Source organism: Sorex fumeus, unplaced genomic scaffold (genome assembly GCF_029834395.1).
Source record: "Sorex fumeus unplaced genomic scaffold, SorFum_2.1 ptg000135l, whole genome shotgun sequence".
Classification (NCBI taxonomy): Eukaryota; Metazoa; Chordata; class Mammalia; order Eulipotyphla; family Soricidae; genus Sorex; species Sorex fumeus.
In genome coordinates this window covers 542,882-567,590 of record NW_026606192.1, presented here as the reverse complement: position 1 = coordinate 567,590, position 24,709 = coordinate 542,882, and the positions used below count along the sequence as shown (strand labels likewise).

Sequence of the window (24,709 nt, the reverse complement as noted above, 5' to 3'; positions counted from 1 at the left end):
CTTCGTTCTGTGACTAAGACAGACAGACAGACAGACAACCTTGGCTGAACAGTCACAAACCGACCAATATATGATCCAGACCAATACAACAAAAATCTCCAGCCAGTTTAAAAAACAAAAAACAAACACACAAAAACGAAAAACAATGAACAAGGAAAAATGGTTTGTTCTGATCGATTCCACGCAGATGCTCGACTTTATTTCTGCAAGCCTGTGGGGTTTTGTGCAGCCCGACCCCGGAGAGCTGGTGTTTCCTCCTGAGCCCCCAGCACCCGGCCAGGAGGTGGGTGGCGTGGGCTGCTCTGCCACAGGCGAGGGTCCCTCGGGGGGTGGGGGGGGAAGCTCCGGGCCTTCGTCCTAATCGCTGAAGTAATGGAAGGAGACGCCAGCGGCCACGGCTGCCACGGCCAGGGCCGCGATCATTCCTGTAGGGACAGAGGGAAGGCGGTAGAGGGAAGGCGAGGCCTGCCTGCTGTGTGTCCCGGGCACAACCAGGACAGTGGGCACCAGGCGAGGCCCAGGGGCCAAGACACTGGGTGTAGGGGCTGCAGGAATAGATGCCGATGGCCCCATTGAAGCTGCGTGGCTTCTCCGGGCCAGCCCCGATGGGTGTGTGTCTCCGTGCTGGCAAGGCGGGCCTGGGTGCACGGGAGCCGCAGGGACTCAGACCCGACCGTCCGGGAATCTGTCTTGTTCCCACCCAGCCTGGCGCTTTTATCTGATCCTGGGGGATTCTTGTGAATTCAGAACAGAACTGACGGGGAGAGACCACACCGGGGGCTTCCCGGCCCCGGCCAGCCCCGCCCTGCTTCTGGCCTTTTCTCCGGGGGTCTAGAAGGCGCGTCAGCTTCTTCCAGAAGAGCTGTTTCGGGAATGTGAGGTCAGGAAGCACTAGTGTGACTCTTATCGTTCAGTTTTTCAGTTTTTGGGTCCCACCCGGCGATGCTCAGGGCTGACTCCCGGCTCTGCACTCAGGAATCACTCCTGGCAGGGCTTGGGGACCCTCTGGGATGCCGGGGATCGAACCCGGGTTGGCCGTGTGCAAGGCCAACGCCCTCCCCACTGTGCTATCACTCCAGGCCCTATGGATGGACCAGATATTGATCAAGGTGCTGAACTGTGTAATGGACCAGATATTATTATTATTATCATTATTATTGGGCTGGAGCGATAGCACAGTGGGTAAGGCATTTGCCTTGCAAGCGGCCAATATGGCCGACCCAAGTTCGATTCCTCCGCCCCTCTCGGAGAGCCCGGCAAGCTACCAAGAGTATCTCACCCGCACGGCAAAGCCTGGCAAGCTCCCCGTGACGTATTCGATATGCCAAACACAGTAACAGCAAGTCTCACGATGGAGATGTTACTGGGCCCGCTCTAGCAAATCGATGAACAACGGGAGGACTGTGACCTGTGACCATGGTTATTATTATTGTTATTTTGCTTCTTGGGTCCCACCCGGTGATGCTCAGGGCTGACTCTGGGCTCTGCACTCAGGAATCACTCCTGGCGGTACTTGGGGGACCCTATGGGACGCCGGGGATCGAACCCAGGTCAGCTGTGTGCCAGGCCAACGCCCTCCTCACTGTACTATCGCCCCAGCCCCTGACTCTTATTTTTAAAACCACCTCAACACGTTTTCCTTCTAAAACAGCGACAAAACTAACAGGAAGTGTGGACTGTGAGGGCGCTTGGGATAACTGTGACCTAAAATCCTTCACAGACCTGGACTTTTATACCATTGTCAGTAAATACTGGCTGAATCTAACTTTTCTTTTCCCTTCTTGGGGGGCCCTGGGGAGACTCGGGGGCCGCTCCTGGTGTTACGGGGCCGACCAGAAGTTAGCCCGACACTTGTACGGAAGTGAAGTGATGTTAAAGACGGCAGGAAAGCCCAAGTCCCGGGCATCACCCTTGCGATGCTCTCGAGGAAACCGAGTACCTAGGTTCTGCTGGATCTTCAGTACGATGGTGGTGTCGCTGGGCTGTGCTGACTGCTGGACACTCAGGCTGTCTGGAGGTGCTTCAGGATTTGTGGCGGAACTCACGAGACACACTGTTAAGAGGGAAACAACAAATCCAGAAGGAAAGAATACCGCTGAAATACGCACTTGGAAACGACACACACACACGAACTCCCACTTTTTCTCCTCCTGCCTTTCGACACCCACAAACTGCCCCCCGGCGCCATGTAATCTCATCGATGCCCAATCTTATCTCTGTCTCTCTTGGAGAGCCCGGCGAGCTACCCAGAGTATCCCGCCCGTACGGCAGAGCCTGGCCAGCTCCCCGTGACGCATTTGATATGCCAAAAATAGTAACAATAACGGGTCTTGGGGCTGGAACAATAATAGTGCAGCGGGTAGGGTGTTTGCCTTGCACGTGGCCGACCCGGGTTCGATCCCCGGCATCCCATATGGTCCCCGAGCACCGCCAAGAGTGATTCCTGAGTGCAAAGCCAGGAGTAACCCCTGAGCATCGCCGGGTGTGGCCCAAAAAAAAAGCAAAAAAAAAAAAAAAAAACCCCAATAACGGGTCTTATTCCCTGACCCCGAAAGAGCCTCCAATACGCCATTGGGCAACACTATCACGCAACAGGGACAGATGGAGACGTTACTGACGCCTGCTCGAGCAAATCGGCGCACAACAGGACGACAAGTGACAATGTAGGAGTACTCTGCTATTTGTTCAGCCGTTGAGGAAGGTGACTGAATTGGGCACGAACTCATTAGTTTTTTTTCTTTTTTAACTGCATCACCGTGAGACAGAGTTACAAAGCTTTCACGTTTGAGATTCAGCCGCACAACGATGGAACGCCCATCCCTCCACCAGTGCACATTCCCCGCCACCCACATCCCAGTCCTCACCCTGCCTCCAGGGCAGACAATCTCCCCAATATTCTCTCTCTCATTTTGGGCATTATGGTTTGGTCGAAATTTCCCGCCGCCATTCAAGCCTGCCTGCCAGGGGCAGACGCAAGATCATTGATTTTCCGTTGCTCATTTTCTTGTTTTGCTTTTTGGGTCCCACCCGCGATGCTCAGGGCTGACTCCTGGCTCTGCACTCAGGAATGACTCGTGGCGGTGCTCAGGGGACCCTGTGGGATGCCGGGAATCTGAACCCAGGCTGGCCGCGTGCCAGGCAAACGCCCCACTCGCTGTGCGATTGCTCCAGCCCCCCACCGCTCATTTTGAAGACCACGAGAGCTCGCGCGGCCGAGATGATCAACGTCAATTTCTAGTCTGTCAATGGCTTCCAGGGACAACTCCGTATGGCACGAATCCATTTTGGGATTCAACTGGGAGTCTCGGGCCAGGGATATAGATGGTGCGCAGAGGCAAATTGTGGGCGTGACAGCCAGTCTTCTGGGCGGGCGGGGACCTGGGGAGGGACGGCCCAGGTCCTCTGCCACCGTGCGGCCTGGAGATTTAGTCTGGAACCTGCATACCTGGGCCTTGCTTGTGGAAGCTCTTGGTCACTGCAATTCCAGCTGGAGCAGGTGAGGAGACTGCATCTGCTCCATCTGGAGTGCCCAGGTGAAATCAGCTCGATAAGGGGCCCGGAGAGCTCTCCACCCACCTGCCTTTTTATAACACACTGAGCCGCCAAACGAAACGGAGGTGGGTTCCGTGCCGGGGACTGGATTATAAACGGACACACAGTGGCTGTGTCTGTCACGTGGTGCCTTTGACGCCGACTCGCTACAGGGGACGGTCACTCTCCTGAGGTTGGTCAGCGCCTCTTTGCCAAACAATCCGCATCAGTCAAGATGCTCCCTTGCTGCACGGTGCCTTCCTTGAGTTTATGTATTTGGGTTTGGGAGCCAGAGCTGATGGGGCCCAGGGCTTAGTCCTGGCAGGCTCCCTCCGGCCCAGGTTGGGAGGTTGAAGAATTCTTCCCAGAACACTGATCTGAACCCAGGGGGGAGAGAGAGCTTTCGTGCTGGCGTTTCTCTGTCGGAATCGAGGGCCTGGAGGCTTGAATCACTCTCAAGACCCAGGTCGTGTCACCAGCACTTTGCCAGTACCTGAACTTTATTTTATTATTTTTGCTTTTTGGGTCACAACCAGCGATGCTCAGGGCTGACTCCCGGCTCTGCACTCAGGAATCACTCCTGGCGGTACTCGGGGGACCCTAGGGGATGCCGGGGATCGAACCCGGGTTGGCCATGTGCAAGGCCAACGCCCTCCCCACTGTGCTATTGCTCCAGCCCCTATGGATGGATCAGATATTGATCAAGGTGCTGAACTGGGTGATGGACCAGATATTATTATTATTATTATTTTGCTTCTTGGGTCCCACCCGACGATGCTCAGGGCTGACTCCTGGCTCTGCACTCTGGGATCACTCCCGGCGGTGCTTGGGGGACCCTATGGGATGCCGGGGATCGAACCCGGGTCGGCCGTGTGCCAGGCCAACACCCTCCCCACTGGGCTATCGCTCCGGCACCAACCCTGCACTTTTATGAGCAAACCAAACTCCACAATAATCAGGAGAAACCTGACTTCTGGAGCCAATGAGGTCCGAGCGGGGGCTGAGGGTGGAGGCCCCAGCTGGGGTGCGTCTCTGAGGACGCTGGCCTGCCCTTAACTCTCCCTCCCACCCCGACGTTCTAACTTCAGGAGGCTTCATGGGAGTCAGAGGTGTAGCCGTTAACAATCTGGGTCACTCCCCCACCCCCCAATCTCCCTTCCCAGTAATAACATCGTCCCTGTCAGCCAGTCAGGGGCAGCAGCTCAGCCCGAGAGCCAAGGCCCCCTTGGAAAAGATGAAGATGGCAGGCAGAGGAGAGGCCCCGGGGCCCAAGCGGACACTGTAAGACACGCATCTGAACGGTGGTGGATATCTACGACCGGGTGACTCACGCCCGAAAGGCACAGTTATTCCTCACCTTGAGTGAGTCACTTGGACAAATTATTCTTTATCCCTAAGACATTTCAAGTGATGTTATTTTAAGATAATCATGCAGCAAAATGTGTATTTTAAACATAGCAACTACTTGGCAAGCTGTCTCGCACGATGGAGTAATGAAGCCAGATTTCATTTCACCAGGAAAGAAGAAGAGGAGCCAGGTTTGGGCTCAATAACGCCGACTTGTGTAGGAATTGCTTTCCAATCTGAATTAACCTAACGCCGTCTGGGCAGAAACTCTTCATTTTGAATATTTTTAAAAAGTGTTGATGGACCCTAGGGGCGGGAGTGATAGCACAGCGGGGAGGGTGTTTGCCTGGCATGCGGCCAAACTGGGTTCGATTCCCAGCATCCCATAGGGTCCCCCGAGCACCGCCAGGAGTGATTCCTGAGTGCAGAGCCAGGAGTCAGCTCTGAGCATCACCAGGTGTGACTCAAAAAGCAAAAAAAAAGGTGGCTGGAGCCATAGCACAGCGAGGAGGGCATTTGCCTTGCACCCAGCCAACATGGCTGACCCAGGTTTGATTCCCAGCATCCCATATGGTCCCCCGAGCACCACCAGGAGTAATTCCTGAGTGCATGAGCCTGGAGTAACCCCTGAGCATCGCCGGGTGTGACCCAAAAAGCAAAAAAAAAAACAAAAAAAAAGTATTGATGGGTTCTCAAAGAATACCTTTACGCTTTAATATTAATTCAGGAGTTAATGATTTGCAAGTTTTACAATGCCAGTTACTTTCATTCTGCGTTTCCTCTCTCTGTGTAGAAAGTATTTCCCCTAAACATTTAAAAGAAATAAAAAATTCTTGCCCATTGAAAAAGAAAAGGGAAATGGCACAGAGATGTTTGCAAAGTGTTTAAAAAATAAAACAAATAACTTTGTGACCTGATACTTAATCCAATAACGGAAAGAATGGGTTCTGAGATAACTCATGATAAAAGACACACCTCAAGGCTATATAGATCTGTATCAAATTAAGGCTGCATTTGTTTTGGGGAAAGCTACTGAGTTTGGAAAAAATCTAAAGTATTTTCAATTTTGGTCTAGTTGTTTTAGGGGAAAAAAAACCCAACTGCGTGTGTAAGTGACTTAGAAACTAAATATGCATCAATCAAATTTAAAAAAAAATGAGATTCAAAATAATAGAAAAGATGCATGTTTGCAACTAGCTAAAGGACAAACTGCATTGCCCGCATTGTTATATAAAATTTGGTTTTACTGTCATTAAGAAAAAAAAAACTAAACAGAGGCGTGGGGGCAGCTCGAGCCCGGGAACTCTCCCTGCAGGAGGCCTAGGCTGGCCACAGCAACTCAGGGCCACCCCTCCCTCTGCTGGGAGTGGCCTCAGCAGGCCAGCCGTGCCCTCTGACCCCACAGGAGGAAAGAAAGTGAAAGGGGTCAGACCCAGCCAAGGTACTCTGGTTAACATTCTGTGTGTGTGTGTGTGTGTGTGTGTTTCCTTTCTTTATGGGTCCCACCCGGAGATGCTCAGGGCTGACTCCTGGCTCTGCACTCAGGAATCACTCCTGGCGGTGCTTGGGGGACCCTAGGGGATGCCGGGGATTGAACCCGGGTTAGCCGTGTGCAAGGCCAGTGCCCTCCACACTGGACTGTTGCCCCAGCCCCTTGGTTAGCATTCTGCAGCATCAAATGGATCAAGCTTCAAAGAACCCTCGAGACAGGCCGTCCGGCTGTCAGCCCCGTCAGGATGCGGGTGACCTTAGGGGCGGGCTGACTTAACTCCACGCCGTTACCTGGGCTGACCTCCTCGGCAACTTCCAGGTCTTCCGCTGGGAAACTGTGATCCAACATATCTGCGAAATGATCTCTGATCTCTTCAGCAGAGTCGTCGGCAAACTTGTAGTCACACAGCATCACCGTGGAGCCGGGGATGGGGACGAACACCCGGAGAGGGAGCACGTGGGTCTCCTTCTGGGGGCCTGCAGGGGAGAGGCAGTCGGGTTCAAGTCAGCCAGCACTGGGGGGGGGGGGGGCAGGGGGGCCCGCGGACGCCTCCTGCACACTGGTGGACCGCCTGTGCACTGTTGGGTGTACTGCTGGTGTCTGCCGAATGTACTGGCTGTGTACTGCCAGGTGTACTACCAGGTCCACTACCGGGTGTACTGCCAGGTGTACTATCACTGTACTGCTGGGTGTATTGCTGGTGTACTGCCTGTGTACTGCCAGGTGTACTGTCAGGTGTACTGTTCTGTACTGCCAGGTGTATTGCCAGTGTACTGCTGGGTGTACTGTCAGGTGTACTGCCTGTGTACTGCTGGGTGTACTGTTCTGTACTGTCGGGTGTATTGCTGGTGTACTGCCTCTGTATTGCTGGGTATACTGTCGGGTGTACTGCCTATGTATAGTTGGGGGTACTGTCAGGTGTACTGTTCTGTACTGCTGAGTGTATTGCTGGTGTACTGCCTGTGTACTGTCGGGTGTACTGTTCTGTACTGCCAGGTGTACTGCTTGTGTACTGCTGGGTGTACTGCCTGTGTATTGTTGGTTGTACTGCCGGGTGTACTATCGGGTGTACTGCCTGTGTACTGTCGGGTACACTGTTCTGTACTGCCGGGTGTATTGCTGGGTGTACTGCCTGTGTATTGCTGGGTCTGCCTGTGTACTGTCGGGTGTACGGCCGGGTATACAGCAGTAGCCGTGGGTTTGGGCCTATGGAAATGAAACTGCAACCAAGCCAGGTCGGTCTCACTGGGTCCTGTTCTACACCTGGCTCTGTGTGGGCCCACGGGCCTCTCTGGCTTCCTGGAATGGCCAGGGGAGGGACACTCCTGCCTCGAGAGTTCCTGTCTGTCTCCGTGGCTCTGCCCTGTGTGAAGACTGCATCTCAGCAAGATCTCCCCCTCAGGCAAGCCAGTCACTGCACTGAGCTTGGAGACCCACGGCTCTTACCCAGCTCCCTGCCCGCTGGGAGTCGCCCCTCAGCCGTACCCTAGCCTCTGACTGGCTCCCTCGGGCCCCCACTTCCCTGTCTGCATTGGGATCTGCTCTTGATCTCACCATGCCTGTCCTTAAACAGCATTACATGGGGGCTGGAATGATAGCACAGTGGGGAGGGTGTTTGCCTTGCACACAGCTGACTGGGGTTCGATCCCCGGCATCCCCTATGGTCTCCCGAGCACCGGCAGGAGTAATCCCTGACTGCAGAGCCAGGAGGGACCCCTGTGCATCGCTGGGTGTGATCCAAAAAGCAAAAAAAAAAAAAAAAAAAAAAAGCATTATATCAGTTTTTAAAACACTGAACTAGATTTTACTAAGGAGTAAACTATGTTTGGGGCGGGGGGTGGGGGGTACTCACCAAGTAAAATCTATCCCTCCCAATTTCTAGCCTGGTTCTCGTCTGCCTAAATGTATGTGATTACCGTCACGTTCAACACCTGACCACACCCCCGGGACTGTGCAGGTCCTTCAGGGGACCCGGGGCTCACCCTAATCTCCGTTTCCTGATCTAGCTACAAACAGAAGTCGGGAAGGAGCATCTCCGGGGCCCAAGTGGGGAATCGCCCACTTGAATCAGTGTGCGTCTGCCAGGCGGCCCGGGAGCTTGTCTTTCTTGTTTTTTCTAAGGGCTCTGGAGTGGAACCAGTTTCATTCCTTTTGCCCAGACTGGCTCCTGGTGGTGAAACAGAGTCTCTACAATCATGGCTCCGAGGACGGGAGCAGATGGGGTTCCTTTTCTCACTGTCTCTGTCCCCGCCGGTCAAACAAGGACAGACTCACCGTGCCCTAAATATTGAGCCCGAAAAGAGCCAACGAGGCCAGAGACAGAGGCGCTAAACTTTACCCTCCAGAAACATCTGGTTAGAACAATGACCAGTTCAGGACCGACCCCAAGTTCAACCTATTCAAGTATTTTTTTTTTTATCAATAGGTACTGCAATATAAATAATAAGTCATGTGATTCTAAATAACATCTTGGAAAAACTCATTCGCTATTCATTTAAAATGTGTTTACCTTTTTTTGGCAGAAGCAAAAAAAAGAAATCCTTTCAAAATCCTTATTCCAGAATTTTGGGGGGGGGGGTGCTTTTGGATCACAAAAAGGGGTTCCTCTTGGCTCAGCACTCAGGATCACTCCTGGCAGTGCTCAGGGAACCCTATGGGATGCCGGGGATCGAACCCAGGTCGGCCACGTGCCAGGCCAATGCCCTCCGTGCTGTACTGTCTCTCAGACCCTGATCTATCTCATTTATTTTTTGGAGGGAGCAAGAATTACTCAGGGCTGACTCCTGGCTCTGCACTCAGGAATCACTCCTGGCAGTGCTCAGGGGACCTTTATGGGATGCCAGGGATCGAACCTGGGTCGGCCGCGTGCAGGGCAAATACCCTCCCCACTGGGCTATCCTCCGGCCCCCTTCCAGAATTATCAAAGATCCGGATTGCTACGAAGGCGTTACTTTAGGGGCTGATGACTGAGGATTTCTCATTGATAAAGATGGTCAGAGGCGAGAGCAGTTAGAGGTCACATGGCTGTTACCACTGTGACCGACTGGGGCCTCCTCTATGCTGAGCACCTGGCCCCTGGGCGACCCCCCACCCCCCACCCAGCCATTCCCGAGACTGCCAGCAAGCCGTGTGCAAGAACAGAGAGTCAAGAACATACTCTTGGCTTTCCCCTCGGGGCTCTCGTTCAGAAGCAACTCCTCGAACAGGAGGTCGCAGCGGTCGGCCAGCGTGTTCAGGATGTCCCGTTTCACGGCCTATGGCGACAAACGGTCACTGCCAGAGGCTTCCGAGCCGAGCCAGGCGGGCCTCTGGGGAGAACCGGCCCTCCCCCCCACGGTACCTGTAGGGCGTCCTTGACCTTGGGCCTGTTGCCATGGAGATAGGCCCGGCACTTGACGGCGCCCCTGAGGTTCACGGAGCCGCTGCAGACCTGGACGGTGGCCGTGGATCTGTGGTCCGGGCTCAGGAGCTGAGAGACAAGACCCCATCGATGAAGGCTCCGGCGGCCTTGAGCCAAGGACGGCACGGAAGCTCCCGGAATGTCTGGAACCTGCGTGTCACCTGGACACGGCTGAAGCCAGGCTGAGCATTCTGAGACCTCCCCCCCGCCCCGCTGTGACCTGTCACTGTGTCAAACAGTTCCGGCAAATCAGGGCGATTTGCAGAGAACTCGGATCAGCACCCCCTCCAACTTTCCAGAGATGCCCCAGAATGATTTAACCTTTAGGGTAACTATCACACATATACACACACCTGAACCCGTTTGGATTCCCCTAAGTCTCCCATCGAAGCAACTCTCTACGACGTGGGGTCTGATTCTTTGGGTGTGTGGGGGGGAGGCCGCCACCTTCCTGGACTGCAAGACAAGAGCCCTACCCATTGTGCTATCTGTCCCACTTCCCAGCTCTAAGAACAGGCAGATTAAAGGCCCCCACTGGATTTCGTCAAGTTTTTTTTTTCCTGGGAGTCACTTTCCCAGAGCTGCGAGCTTCTAATGCTGGATGATCCGCCACATCCTGACTCCGGCCTGACAAACACTAAAGGCGGCCCGGGATCAGGCTTTTCTAGGAAGCGGCAGGTTTCGGGGAAGTGGCGTCTAAAAATATTTACCAGCTGCCTTAGCACCCGGACATCGAAGGAGGGACTGGCTGCTTGGGTGTTCCCTCTGGACTTTTTCTGGAAATAAGAAAGAAAGAAAAACAGGTGAAAAAAATGCGATAGTTTAAGAAAAAAAAATTACTAAGACTATAGGATAGAACCTGAAGGATCATTTTAGGGAACTAAGTGACCTGGGGGAAAAGTTGGAGCATTCGTAAAATTTCAGGCTTTCTACGCTTGTGTATTCTACATCAATTAATCTGTACTTCTTTTGTTTTTTTAAAGTTGATGATTTTTATTTTTTATTTTTTTGCTTTTTGGGTCCCGCCCGGTGATGCTCAGGGCTGACTCCCGGCTCTGCACTTAGGGATCACTCCTGGCGGTGCTCGGGGGACCCTAGGGGATGCCGGGGATCGAACCCGGGTTGGCTGCGTGCCAGGCCAGCGCCCTCCCCGCTGTGCTATTGCTCCAGCCCCTATGGATGGACCAGATATTGATCAAGGTGCTGAACTGGGTGATGGACCCGATATTATTATTATCATTATTATTATTGTTATTATTTTGCTTCTTGGGTTCCACCCGGCGATGCTCAGGGCTGACTCCTGGCTCTGTACTCAGGAATCCCTCCTGGCAGTGCACTTGCTGGGCCCGGCTTTGACACTGAGAGGAGAATGGGGGTTTCCACAGAGCAAGGACCAAAGGCGACATTCTAACCTTTCCCTCTTCCTTCCTTCGGCCCAGAGGATTTCACGAGGTGACTCCCCGCGACTCACCTGCCCTTCTACCAGGTCACTGTCTTCATCCTTCACTTGCCCGTTAATCAGGTAGACGCCGTTTTCGATCTGCTGGGCCCAGCGTGCAAGCCCGTTCTGAAAAAGATGGCACAAGACCTTTCAGGCGGGGGTCCCCTCAGTGAAGCCCCGTCAGCCTGTATTTCCTCCTCCTACGCTGAGGCCCCCCAAGCCCCCAAGTGTCGGGAGTCTGGGACTCAGATTCTGTCTCATCCCCACAATGGTTCACCCCGAGGGCCTGGCACTGTGCCCAGCCTTCGCCAAGTCTTTCTGATCCTGACCCCCCAAATCCAAATCCGATCACAGATAGGAAGCACCGCGAACACCTTACCACGGTCAGCCCATGTGAGCATTCCCAGGATCGTGTGAAAAAATGTGAAAAAAATGGCGCCAGAGCGGGGAGGGCGTTGGCCTGGCATGTGACCGACTCGGGTTTGATCCCCGGCATCCCACAGGGTCCCCTGAGCACCGCCAGGAGTGATTCCTGAGTGCAGAGCCAGGAGTCAGCCCTGAGCATCGCCGGGTGGGACCCAAAAAGAAAAAAAAAAGGAAGAAAGGAAGGAAGGAAGGAAGGAAGGTAGAAAGAGAACGAAAGAAATGAAGAAAGGAAGGAAGGAAAAAAGGAAGGAAAGAGGGCTGGAGCCATAGACCAGCCTGGAGGGCGTTTGCCTTGCACGCCGCCGACCCGGGTTCGATCCCCGGCATCCCATAGGGTCCCCTGAGCACCTCCAGGAGTAATTCCTGAATGCAGAGCCAGGAGGAACCCCTGAGCATCGCCGGGTGGGACCCAAAAAGCCAAAAACAAAAACAAAAACAAAACAAAACAAAACCCTCGGAAATCAGATTTTCTCAAACAGGAAAGATGAAAACTGAAGATCAAGGGCCAGCACAAATTTTCGAATGTTGGTCACTTTTTCACCGTCACACTGCCTGTAGCGCAAACGCCCAGCACCGAGGAGATGCCCTTATGACCGACAGCTGCACATGGGGGTGTGGCCCACTTCTGGGCTTCTCACGTGGCCGGGCGACCGCGAGACGCCAGCTTCCCAGGAGCAGGCGATCTCCACGGCAGGGGCAGCAGGAGACGCGCTCGCCCCGGTACCTTGGTGTTCTTCTCCAGAGGGCAGCTGGCGGCTGCAGCGGACAGCGGGATGTGCAGGTTGACATCCAGCGTGCACTCCAGGGAGAGCCAGGACGCCGAGAGCCGGCTCTGGTACTTCCAGTCCGCAGGCTTGGCCGAGCTCTGGAGCAGCAAGAAGGGAGGGACACGCCCTGTGAGGGACTCGGGGAGCCTCAGTCTGACCCCCAGGGCCCCGGGACCCACCGTCAGATAGCGAAGGCAGGGAGCTGGGGGCAGGGACCCCACCGGTCCATTCAAGGACGTGGGCAGGGCTGAACGGTCGGAAACCAGACGGCTGATCACGCGGAAACCCAGAGCAGCCTTGGTGGACGTTACACAGCACTGTCCATCCCCAGGACCCCGCAATGCCCTCCTGCCTCAGTGCCCCTAATCCTTCCCCGGTGCTTCTTTCTGCCTCACGAGTGTGAGACCCAGTGCCAGGAAGTTCCCCGTACAGAGAGCAATGCGCTGTCCGTCTACGCTGGGTCGCGATTCTGTCTGGATGCCGGCTGCCGGTTAACTAAATCTCCTTGCGTTTCTGCCTACAGAAACGGTGTCGGTGTGATGAAGTGAACTTCGTGACAACAATGTAAAGAACGTGGATCTGTACAACGTCCTCTGGTTGTAGACCGAGCAGCGTGGGCAAGTGGGAAGAGATCATGCCATCTCACGTGCCCCAGCACAGCGAGAACAGAGCAGGCTGGCCGAGGAAGGGACAGACGGAGCACAGCTGGGGGATCTGATGCGCCCTGAGTGGGGGAGGGGTCTCGAGCTCACGGGAAAGCGTTGAGTCTCCGGCTTCTGCCGGGCTCACAGGGTCAGTGAGAGGCTCCGAGGGTCAGACCCAGGTTCTTGTCTCATCCCTGCGGATGGCACGGCACAGGGCTCACTGCTCTCCAACACTGAGCCTGGACGCAGCCCCTGTGACTGTCACCCTGGGGCCTCCCAGGCTGAATAGGGCACAGGGGGAGGGACAGCAGAGCAAGACTCATCTTGAGCAGGGAAAAGCCAGTGCACTTGTGGAACACAACTGGTGACACTTCCAACTGCATCACTGTGTAAGGACAACTGCATCACTGTGTGACTACAACTGCATCACAGTGTAACTACAGCTACATCACACTCTAGCTACAGCCGAAGTACAGTGTGACAACAACCGCATCATGGTGAAACTACAACCGCAGTACAGCACGACTAAAATTGCAGTACAGCATAACGACAACTTCGCCACAGTGTAACGACAGCTGCATTACACTGACTACAACCGCAGTGCAGTGTGGCACAACCGCATCACAATGGAACTACAACCGCATACATCATGAGCACAAATGCACTACAGCAAAACTACAACTGCATCACACTGTAACTACAGCTGCATCACACTCTAACCACAGCCGAAGTACAGCATGACTACAACCGCAGCACAGCATGTGACTACAACCGCAGCACAGCATGACTACAACCGAAGTACAGCATGACTACAATTGCAGTACAGCGTAGCTACAACTTCGTCACAGCGTAACTACAGCAGTATTACAGTAACTAAAACTGCGGTGCAGTGTGGCACAACCGCATCACAGTGAAACGACAACCACAGTACAGCACGACTACAAATGCAGTACAGTGAAGCAACAATTTCATCACCGTGTAACTACAGCTGCATCAAACTCTGACCACAGTCGAAGTACAGCGCGACAACAACCACATCACGGTGAGACTACAACTGCAGTACAGCACAACTACAATCGCAGTACAGCGTAACTACAACTTCATCACATTGTAACTACAGCTGCATTACACTAGCTACAACTGCAGTGCAGTGTGGCACAACCGCATCATGGTGAAACTACAACCACAGTACAGCACGACTACAAATGCAGTACGGTGAAGCAACAATTTCATCACCGTGTAACTACAGCTGCATCACACTCTAACCACAGTCGAAGTACAGTGTGACAACAACTGCACCACAGCAAAACTACAACTGCAGTACAGCATGACTACGATTGCAGTACAGCATAACTACAACTTCATCACAGTGTAACTACAGCTGCATTACACTGATGACAACCACAGTGCTGTGGGGCACAACCGCATCACGGTGAAACAACAGCCGCAGCACAGCATGACTACAATCGCAGTACAGCGTAACTACAACTTCATCACGGTGTAACTACAACTGCATCACACTCTAACCACAGTTGAAGTACAGCATGACAACAACTGCATCACAGCGAAACTACAACCGCAGTACAGCATGACTATAATTGCAGTACAGTAAAACTACAGCTTCGTCATTGTAACTACAGCTGCATTACACTGACTACAACCGCAGTGCAGTGTGATAGAGCCACATCACGGTGAAACGACAGCTGCAGTACAGTGCAACTACAGCTGTACCTGTGTGATTACGACTGCACCACGGTGTAACCAAGCAGCCTTACAGTGTAACTACAGCTGCGTTACAGTGTGACTACGATCGCAGTAGTGTGACTACAACTGCATTACAGTGTGATTACAAATGCACCACCGTGTACCTACAACCACGTCACAGTGTAGCTACAACTGCTGTTGCAGTGTAACAACCACAGCTGCATTGCGGTGTAACTACAACCGCCCCCAGTGTAACTACAGCTTTGTTCCGGTGTCATTACAACCACAGTACTTGGGAAACACAGCCCTGAAGTGGACAGAAGCGAGACCAAAGCTACTTCTCTTTGAAAAGTAGCTGCCGGCGCGGAAAGACCCCCGGAGAGGCTTGTTCTTACCTTTGGGTCCTGGATGTCGTACGTTCGACAGGAGATTCTTCACTAATTAAGGAAAGAAACGGCCGGGAGAAGACTCGATAAAGAAAAAACAAATGACCCGGGGACAGACGAAGACGCGAAACTCTTGTGTTCAAGTGTCTACAGAGCCCGACCACTCCAGCCGTGCGTCATGTGCACGCAGACGTGTACGTGTGAACGCAGAGGCACAAACCGCAGATGGCCGTGCTCGTGACGCTAGCAGTGCTCGCCTCTTGCTGCTGGATTCCGTTAGTTACAGGAACAAGGGCACAGTGGGGAGGGCGTTTGCCTTGCACGCGGCCGACCCAGGTTCGATTCCTCCGCCCCTCTCGGAGAGCCCGGCAACAAGCTACCGCCCACATGGCAGAGCCCGGCAAGCTCCCCGCGCCGTCTTTGAGATGCCAAACACAGTCACAACAAGGCTCACCATGGAGACGTTCCTGCTACCCGCTCGAGCAAATCGGTGACCAACGGGAGGACAGTGCCACAGTGACGAGCACAGAATCACCCGAGAGCTCCTGCCAGCTCCAGGCTCTCCTTGACCAGAAGGGCAGCGACTCTGGGGAAGTTCAGCCCGGGTGGGTTTCTGGGTCCAAGACCACGTGCGTGAAACATGAAAAAATAATCTGTCTGCGGGCTACGCCTGGAGGTGTTCTTGGCTCACTCCTGGCAGGTCTCGGGGGGGCCTGGGGGTGCCAGGGGTGGGACCTGCTGGAACCAGGCAAGCCCGGTGCTGACCCGCCTTCCTTGGCCTCAGACACGAAACGCTCCTGCGTAACGAAGCCCAGGTCCTGCAGGAATCATCTCCTGCTGAATTCTGGCCTGTTTGTCTCGGGGTTTGGGGGGAGGGTAACAGTCCCCTGAAACCGGGGTGCTTAGGGGCTAATCCTGGCTCTGCACTCGGGAGGGAGTGACCCCTGACGGGGTCCTGGAGGCCCATAATGTGGTGCTGGGAACTGAACTGGGGATGGGCCCGCACCTGACCCCTGTACGTCCTCTCTCCGCAATCCACACTTTCCGGGCCTCGCCTGTCCTGGGCCTGCCCTCAGTCACGTGACCTGGGCCAGACATCAGCATGTCTGGGCCCCCGTGGACACCCCTCCCCCGTCCCCCAGTGTAACTACAACTCCGGTGTATGGACACAGGAAGACAGTTAAAAAGACAAGCCTGTAACTTGGAAGTTGATTGACTCCAGATCATATTACTTCCTTGACTTAGGCCTCAGTTTCCCTTCCTAAATCCTCCAAAGCAGGGTCCCGACGAGGGACTGGATGGACCCAGGGCAGGCCTAAATTTTCTTAGAAGCCTGTATTCAGGGGCAGGACCGATAGGACAGGCGGGAGGGCATTTTCCTGGCATGTGTCCGATCCAGGTTTGATCCCTGGCATCCCATAGGGTCCCCCGAGCACTGCCAGGAGTGATCCCTGAGTGCAGAGCCGGGAGTCAGCCCTGAGCATCGCCAAGTGAGGCACAACCTTCAAATAAATAATAATAAACAATATTTTGAAAGTTAATAAAATAGGGGCTGGAGCAATAGTATACTGGGGAGGGCGTTGGCCTTGCACGTGGCCGACCCGGGTTTGATCCCTCCCCCGAGCACCGCCAGGAGTGATTCCTGAGTGTAGAGCCAGGAGTCAGCCCTAAGTATCGCCAGGTGTGGTCCCAAAACAAAAAACGTTGTTGTTGTGTGTGTGTGTGTATATACGTGAGTGTATGCAACTCACCTATTTAGTCTGGAAAAAAAAATACAACATGGGCCAGATAGTTCAGGGGGGAGGGCGTTTGCCTTGCATGTGGCCGACCCGGGTTCGATCCCCAGCATCCCATAGGGTCCCCCGAGCACCGCCAGGAGTGAGTCCCGAGTGCAGAGCCGGGAGTCAGCCCTGAGCATCGCCGGGTGTGGCCCAAAAAACAAACAAACCAAAGCACTGTCCTCCCGTGGTTCATCGATTTGCTTGAGCGGGCCCAGTAACGTCTCCTTTGGAGACTTTGTTGTTACTGTGTTTGGCATCTCAAGTACGTCACGGGGAGCTTGCCAGGCTTTGCCACGCGGGCGGAATACTCTCGGTAGCCTGCCGGGCTCTCCGAGAGGGACGGAGGAATTGAACCTGGGCCGGCCGGGCTGGCCGAGTGCTAGGCAAATGCTCTACCCATTGAGATATCGCTCCAGCCGAAACAAAACAAAAAGACTAGTTAAAAAAACACACACACACCTGTATTCGCCTGACGCCCCCACCCTGCACATAGCACCTGTGCGCCCGAGCTGGGCACCACCCTGAGCCCCTCTCGCCACCACTGCAGGGACAAGCGTCCGTCCCAGACACGCGCTGTCTGCAGGGAGACCCCGAATCCCAGCTGTCTTGGGCCTCACGGTGGGGACAGGAACAGACGCCTCTCAGAGAAACAGCAGCCCGGCCGCGGCAGGCTAGCACGGAGGCCCCGGGAAAGGATACTTCTTGGTGGACGAGCAGATGTGGAGAACCGCTCGCTCGGCCGTCTCCTCGTCCGTGAAGTGCCACAATCTCTTCTGGCCCAGAGACCTGCCCACGGCGAAAATGAGCTGGGGAGAGAAAGAGCAGAGGGAGGGAACAGAGGAGAGAGAAGGTGTTTCAGGTGGGGCGTTTTCCTTGCTCCGTCCACCCCGGGTTCGACCCCCGGCACCACAGAACCTGGAGTGATGCCCGACTTCAGATCCCGGAGGAAGCCGGGCAGGCCCCCAGAGCAAGGCAACGCGCCGTGTCCACACAACCCCGGGGAGACTCACCCTGCGCAGGGCGTGCTGCAACTCGCTGCCCGCTTCCGCAGCCGTGACGAGGAACACGCCAAGGACGAGCAGGCCCCCGGGCAGCATCCTGGACACCTGGAGACGGACAGCTGGGTCAGGCCAGTCGGGCACTGCCGGGACGGAAGCCGGGCGGGACACCTGGGCACCCACCCAAGTCATCGCAGTGTCTGCATGAAGTGACCGGACACCAGCTGGAGAGTGAGAATTCTCTGCCCGGCGCTGGACACTGGGCGAGACCTTGAGAAATGGGTCCCCTGGACCCCAGGGAATGCAATCGATGATGCTCCCCGAAGGACAGCACTTGAGAAACGTCTCCGGGGGCTTCCCCACAGCTGGACTCATTGAAGATTCCCGACTCTGGGCCCCAGGCTCGCTGAGAGGGGGGTCTCACTAGACACGACTTTCCCTGGTGAGTTTTGGGGTCCCTTCACTGTTGCCCCCGACACAGGCCTGGGCCCGACGTTTTCCTCTTTGTGCAGACGGTTCCCACGGCCAGGCCCGACTTTCTCATCTGATCCAGGCCTGGACACTGCTGAGAAGCGGCCGCCGACCCTGGCCCAGGGGGTCTGCAAACTTGGCCCGGGGTCTTAGTGTGGCTTACATCGAGGACACGTCGGCCAACGTACCTGTCACTTGCGAGCTTGTTGGAGCCTCTCAGGAGGTGAAGAGACACTCAACTAAGTTTCAACTACTCGAGTATTTATTTCGCAGGGCTGGAGCGATAGCACAGCGGGGAGGGCGTTTGCCTTGGGCTGACCCGGGTTTGATCCCCGGCCTCCCCTAGGGTCCCCCGAGCACCACCAGGAGCTTTTCCTGAGTGCAGAGCCAGGAGGAACCCCTGAGCATCACCAGGTAGGACCCAAAAAAAACCCCCCAGTATTCAGCAGGAACTTGGCTTGAAAAATCTGTGATTTTTCCACTGTTTCACCTGACCTTACATTTTCTTAAAAACCTGAATTCAGGGGCTGGAGCGATAGCACAACAGGGAGGATGTTTGCCTTGTACGAAGCCAACCCGGGTTCAATCCCCAGCATCCCATAGGGTCCCCTGAGCACTGCCAGGAGTGATTCCTGAGTACAAAGCCAGGAGTAACCCCTGAGCATCGCCGGGTGTGACCCAAAAAGAAAAAAAAAAGTTGAAAGCTGGAGTGATAGCACAGTGGGGAAGGCGTTGGCCTGGCACGCGGCCGACCCGGGTTCAATTCTCGGCATCTCATAGGGTCCCCCGAGCACCAGCCAGGAGTGATTCCTGAGTGCAGAGCCAGGAGTCAACCCTGAGCATCGCCAGGTGTGGCCCCAAAACAAAACAAAAAATAAATAAAAGACTAGTTTAAACACACACACACACACACACACACACACACACACACACACACACACCCTGCATTCACTCTCAGTGGACATTTATGTCATTTCTGCTTTTTTCTTTAGTCTAAAATAACGTTGGCTAAAAACTGTAGTCTAAGTTTTTGGGTGCTGGTAATTTCTCGGGGCGTGATACCGGGCCAAGAGATTCTGTGTCTTTTCAGGTTCTCAGCACATGACGCTCCCCCCACTCCCCCCCCCCCACCCCAGGCCAGCCGCGTGTCCATCACTCTCCCTGGGACTCCAACTCACTGTCCCTGGGACTCCAACTTGCCCTCGGCCCCCCCCAGGCAGACCCCGTGCCCGGGGGGGAAGTCGTTCCAGATCCCTCGATTCTCCCCTTTCCGCTTGCCCGCCTGGAACTGGCCCCGGAATATGCCTCTGACTGTGGTGAGAACCCAATCTTTGAGGACCTCTGGGGGAGAAAAAAATAAATGAACTGCACCGTGACTAATGAAGGAAGGAAAAACAGAGACAAATGAGGCTCTGAGGGCCCGGCCCAGGGGAGCTTGACTTCGTGACCGGGCTGGGCCCAGGAAGGAAACGCCGCCCTCGGACACCAGACTAGACCCCCCCGCTCCCGCAGGTTAAAACCATTTATAAGCCCGGATGGAACTGTGTTTTGGAAAGCAGCGCCGGTTCTGGAGGCTGCCAACGGGACCTGTGGCGGCCTGGATTTCCTCGACGTGTAAACCGGACCTGGCAGGCATGCGCGGCCACCCACTCCTCGTCCACGCTGCTGTCCAGGGCGGCCGGGCGGGTGGGGCTCTTCTCGCTGGGTTCCTCTCGGGCCGGCGTCCTAGCTGCGAGGATCACGTAGTCCTTCTGCGGGGACGGCTGCAAAGAACCGATTCAAAGAGCTGGTCAGGGCACACGGCGGGGGGAGGGATGTTGGCCTCTCAGGGCACGGGAGAAGGGAGTGACGCTGGCCGTGGGGACCCCCACGACACCACATTCACCACCGGTGCACGCCGCGTCCCTCCCAGAGAGCCTCCGACACAGCAATGAACGGGGCTTAGGCTAAAAAAGGGCCCAGAGAGAACAGCGGGAGGACGCTGACCTTGCACGTGGCCGGCCTGGACTGGATCCCGGCGTCCAACCAGGAGTGGTCCTTGAGTGCAGAGCCAGGAGTCGGCCACTCCCAAACCCCTCAAAACACAAAAACGGGGGCTGAAGCGACAGCACAGCGTGGAGGGCATTTGCTTGGCACATGGCTGACCCGGGTTCAATCCCCGGCATCCCCTAGGGTCCCCCGAGCACTGCCAGGAGTGATTCCTGAGTGCAGAGCCAGGAGTCAGCCCTGAGCATCGCCAGGTGTGGCCCAAAATGAAAAAAAAAAAAGCAGTAATATTATGAGTGTGTTATTAATATATTGTAGTAATAAAATACTATGTTCAAAGACTTCAGTATATTATCAGTATAATAGGAAGATTATATTACGCCCCTTGAAAATATCGTTTTTTTTTTTTAAATGACTTTGGGGGCCAGAGAGAAAGAAAGCACAGTGGGTAGGGTGCTAGCCTTCTACGTGGCGACCCGGGTTCGATCCCCGGCATTCCCTAGGGTCCCCCGAGCCCCGCCAGGAGTGATTTCTGAGTGCAGAGTCAGGAGTCAGCCCTGAGCATCGCCGGGTGGGACCCAAAGAGCAAAAACAAAAACACAAAAACGCAAAGACAGTGACTGCATTGACGATCTCTCCAGTGGCTCAGCCCGGCCCGTATGATTGTGGCCTGGGCTTCTTTCCCTGAGACCAGGACAGGCGGTGCACATATGTGTGCAGAACTGGCAGGCGTGAACCCCGGGGCACGGGTCTCACATTCGCAGCAGGAGAGGCTGGCCTGGGGGAGCTTGGGTCAGCCTCTCCCACTGCTGTTGGGCCAAAGCACCCGGCCCAACCGGCCAGCCAAGCACTGCCGGGAACAGCCTAGGAAGCCCCCTCAAGAGCCCACCCCCCGGAAGAGGCTCAGAAGGTGACCCTCAGAAGGTGAGCCGGGTGGGACACGTGCCTGTCCTATGAGCAGGCCGGAGACGGACGCCTTTCCTCCGAGGCTGACGCTGGAGAGATACCGGCCGACGGCCTCCTCCACCACGTAGGTCCTGCCCATGGCTCAGGGCTGCCGTCAAGCCCCTACACCGGGAGGAGGAAAGAAAGAGCGATTTTAGGTGAAAACAACACAAGTGCAATTAACACCCGCGATTCTCACCAGGACGGAGTCATTACCGCAGGATTCCAGCCCGCCCCTCGGGGTCTCCCTGACCGTACTGCAAAACCCCCGACTGAGAACCCCGGCTGACACGAAGTAGGGAAGGAATGCTGAGCCTGAGACAAGGTAGTCAGCACATTGGGTTTTCTTCTTTTTTTTTTGCATTTTTGCAGCAAGCCCCGTGGTGCTCAGAGGTGCCGGGGTCGAACCAGCGTTGGCTGCATGCAAGGCCAGCGCCCGCCCCGCTGGGCTATCATCGCTCCAAGCCCCGGCCCGGTTCCTCATTTCCAATCTCCTCCTAAGGGGAGGGGGGCTCCGTGAGCTGAAGTTCACCCTCCAGCACTGCCCAGTCCCACCCCCAGGGGCACCAAGTATGGCTTAAAAGAAAAAATAACAACAACCCAGACCAGCTTGGCTCACTCGAGACCGTCCTCGCTGCCGACCTCACAGAGAACCTACATTCTCGCTTCTGAAATGGGGAAAGGAGGGTGCAAGGGAGCAAGGGCAGAGGGCACTTGCCTGGCACGCGGCAGACCCGGGTTCGATCCCTGGCATCCCACAGGGTCCCCCGACACCACCAGGAGCGATTCCTGAGAGCAGAGCCAGGAGTCAGCCCTGAGCATCGCCGGGTGCGACCCCCACCCCCCCGCTAAAAAACTCAGGTGGGAGAGTTCCTGGCACGAGGGCTGGGGGGAGCATAGTGAGGGGCCCCGAGGGCGGCCCCTGCAGTGGCTCCAGCCAGCACCAAGTCCATCCCTCTCACTGCTGGACCCCCCAGATCCGAACCTCTGCAGAACGGAACCGCCTTGGGCTGCCGCTGCTGGGGGCTCAGGCGAGGGTGGGGGGAACCAACTTCAGCTCCTCCTGACACTAGGGAAACCGGGAACGGGATGAGGACGGAGTGTGGATGCACGGGGGATTCTTGCATGTCCTGTGTATGTCCTACACATATAGACATATATATTCTTGCAATCCTACCTATGGGAATTCCTGCACATCCTACGTATGGTCTACATACGTATACTCTAGCATATCCTACATATATGCTACATACAGGCAGTCTCGCATGACCTACATACATGCAACACATGCGTTCTTGCATATCCTACATCTGTGCCGTGCACATGTATTTTTGCATGTCCTACATACATGCCATGCACATGTAATCTTGCATATTCTACATGTGTCACACACATGTTCTTGCATATCCTACATGCCACACACATGTCCCTGCATATCCTACACATGTGCTGTGCACATGTATTCTTGCATATCCCACATACATGCTATGCACATGCGTTCTTGCATATCCTACATATATGCTGTGCACATGTATTTTTGCATGCCCTACATACATGCCATGCACATGTAATCTTGCATATCCTACATGTCACACACATGTATTCTTGCATGTACTACACACATGCCACGCACATGTAATCTTGCATATCCTACGTGTGTCACACGTGTGTTCTTGCATATCCTACATATGTGCTACGCACACGTGTCCTTGCACCTTTCACCCATCAGTAAACCACTCCCCTTTTCCTGTCCCGCGTTCTTGGGGCGCGTCCTCCGGGCGCTGCGCTCGCGGGGGTCGCTCGCGGCGGTGCCAGGGGGTGGGGGTCGCCGTGGGGCGCGTGGACCCGCTGCCCGCCCGGGGTCGCAGCGGACCCTCCTCCCCGGGGCCATACGGAACCGCACGGGCTCCGCGATCGCCGGCCCAGGCCGGAGCGTCCCCCACCACGGCCGGCCCCGGCTTGTCCCCGCGCGACCCCCCGCGCGCCCACCTGCGCGTCCGCCCGCCCGATGCCCACGGGGGCGCGTTCACGGCCCCGGCTCAGCTCCCCGCGGCGCGCGCTGATGACGCAGAGGCCCGGCTCAGCTCCCCGCGGCGCGCGCTGATGACGCAGGGACGCCGCCTTTTCCCACCCGGTGCGCGCTGATCCCGCAGACTCCGCCTCTCCCCGCGGCGCGCGCTGATGACGCAAGACCCCGCCGATCTTCCCCCCCTTTCGCCCCGGCGGCGCGCGCTGATGACGCAACGGCCCCCGCCGTCCCCCGCCGCGCGGGCCCCCTCTCCCCCGGCCGCGCCCCGCCCCTTCCGGGCGCCATTGGGAGCGTGGCGGTAGCGCCCGCGGTCCGGCCCCGCCGACCCCGATGCCCTTTAGCGGCGCCGTGTCTCGAAGTCGCCCGAGAGGACGAGCCATGGCAGCGCGGGGCGTAGAGGGTGAGGGGCGCGGCTGTCGGCGCCCGCGCGGGGGGGGCGGGGAAGGGCGGTTGCGCGGCGGGAGGGGGCGGGGCGGGGCCGCGGGAGGAAGCGGAACGGGCGGGCGGCCTCGCGCTCCCGGAAGGGCTGGGACGCGTGGGAACTCGGTTTCCCAGGAGCCCCCGCGGCGGGCGCAAGCGCGCGAGCACTGCCGGGTCGGAGGTCGCCCTGAAGGCGGGAGCTCCAGGGCGCTCGCGCGAGTCCCGCCCACAGGGCCGGGAGCCGGTGGCGGCCGGAAGCCGAAAGCCGGAAGCGCGGGCGGCCGGGCCGGGGTCGTCGGAAGCCGGCGTTTCTCTCCCCGCGAAGCCGGAAGTTTAGCGCGTCGGGCCGGGCCGGGCGGCCGGAAGCCGGAAGCCGGGAGCGCTCGGGCCGGGCGGGGCGCCGGAAGCGCGCGTGCCCCTCTTCCGGCCCCCCCGCTCACGCGAGACTCCGCAGGGCCGCGGCGCGGGAGCGAGCGGCGGGCGGGCGCGCGCGGGGCGCAGGGCGAGGGCCCGGCGGGCGCCATGGCGGCGGCGCTGCAGCAGCTGCTCGAGCGGCCCGAGCTGGCCAAGCTGCCGCGCGCCGCGCAGGCCCGGCTGGAGAAGGCGCTGGGCGAGCAGCAGGCGGAGCTGGACGCGCTGCGGGGCCGCCACGAGCGCCTCAAGGTCGACAGCGGTGAGTGGGGGGGGGGGGGGCGCACACTCACAACCACACACACAACGCGGACACACAACCACACCGCGGACCCACAACCCCCGCGGACCCACAACGTCGCATGCACACCGCGGGCACAGGCTCAGCGTGGACACGCGCGCTGTCGCACAGTACCCCACGGACACACACACACACACACCCCCCACACAGAAGGCGCCGGGCGAGCAGCAGGCCGAGCTGGACGCGCTGCGGGGCCGCCACGGGCGCCTCAAGGTCGACAGCGGTGAGT

The 24,709-nt window shown here is 56.5% G+C and overlaps 2 protein-coding genes across 2 annotated transcripts in view; one reads left to right on the top strand and one right to left on the bottom strand.

Moving 5' to 3' along the window:
* Window positions 1-324: 324 nt before the first annotated feature.
* ODR4 (odr-4 GPCR localization factor homolog) lies at window positions 325-23,387 on the bottom strand. The gene is made up of 14 exons (XM_056106616.1): window positions 23,309-23,387; window positions 21,321-21,442; window positions 20,014-20,151; window positions 17,930-18,025; window positions 17,619-17,725; window positions 15,148-15,184; window positions 12,362-12,502; window positions 11,242-11,337; window positions 10,481-10,546; window positions 9,711-9,839; window positions 9,528-9,624; window positions 6,661-6,846; window positions 1,940-2,053; window positions 325-425 (listed from the first exon to the last, which is right to left on the bottom strand). Exons 2-14 carry the CDS (start codon window positions 21,417-21,419, stop codon window positions 358-360), a joined length of 1,374 nt encoding a protein of 457 aa, XP_055962591.1. The 5' UTR covers window positions 21,420-21,442; window positions 23,309-23,387; the 3' UTR covers window positions 325-357.
* A 253-nt stretch (window positions 23,388-23,640) lies between these two features.
* TPR (translocated promoter region, nuclear basket protein) overlaps window positions 23,641-24,709 on the top strand; it is a 48,667-nt gene continuing 47,598 nt past the window's right edge. The window contains exons 1-2 of the mRNA XM_056106619.1: window positions 23,641-23,748; window positions 24,223-24,441. Coding sequence (XP_055962594.1) covers window positions 23,679-23,748; window positions 24,223-24,441 — 289 coding nt within the window. The 5' untranslated portion in view covers window positions 23,641-23,678. The remainder of the gene's footprint in view (window positions 23,749-24,222; window positions 24,442-24,709) is intronic.

Bases quoted from the DNA above. Each gene is read 5' to 3' on its own strand.
- ODR4 (XM_056106616.1), bottom strand. From the start codon at position 21,419: ATGGGCAGGACCTACGTGGTGGAGGAGGCCGTCGGCCGGTATCTCTCC. The intron at 9,840-10,480 runs GTAAATATTTTT...CTTGTCTCTCAG, and splicing joins TCCGGGTGCTAAGGCAGCTG to CTCCTGAGCCCGGACCACAG. The intron at 426-1,939 runs GTACTCGGTTTC...CTGTCCCTACAG, and splicing joins GAAGATCCAGCAGAACCTAG to GAATGATCGCGGCCCTGGCC.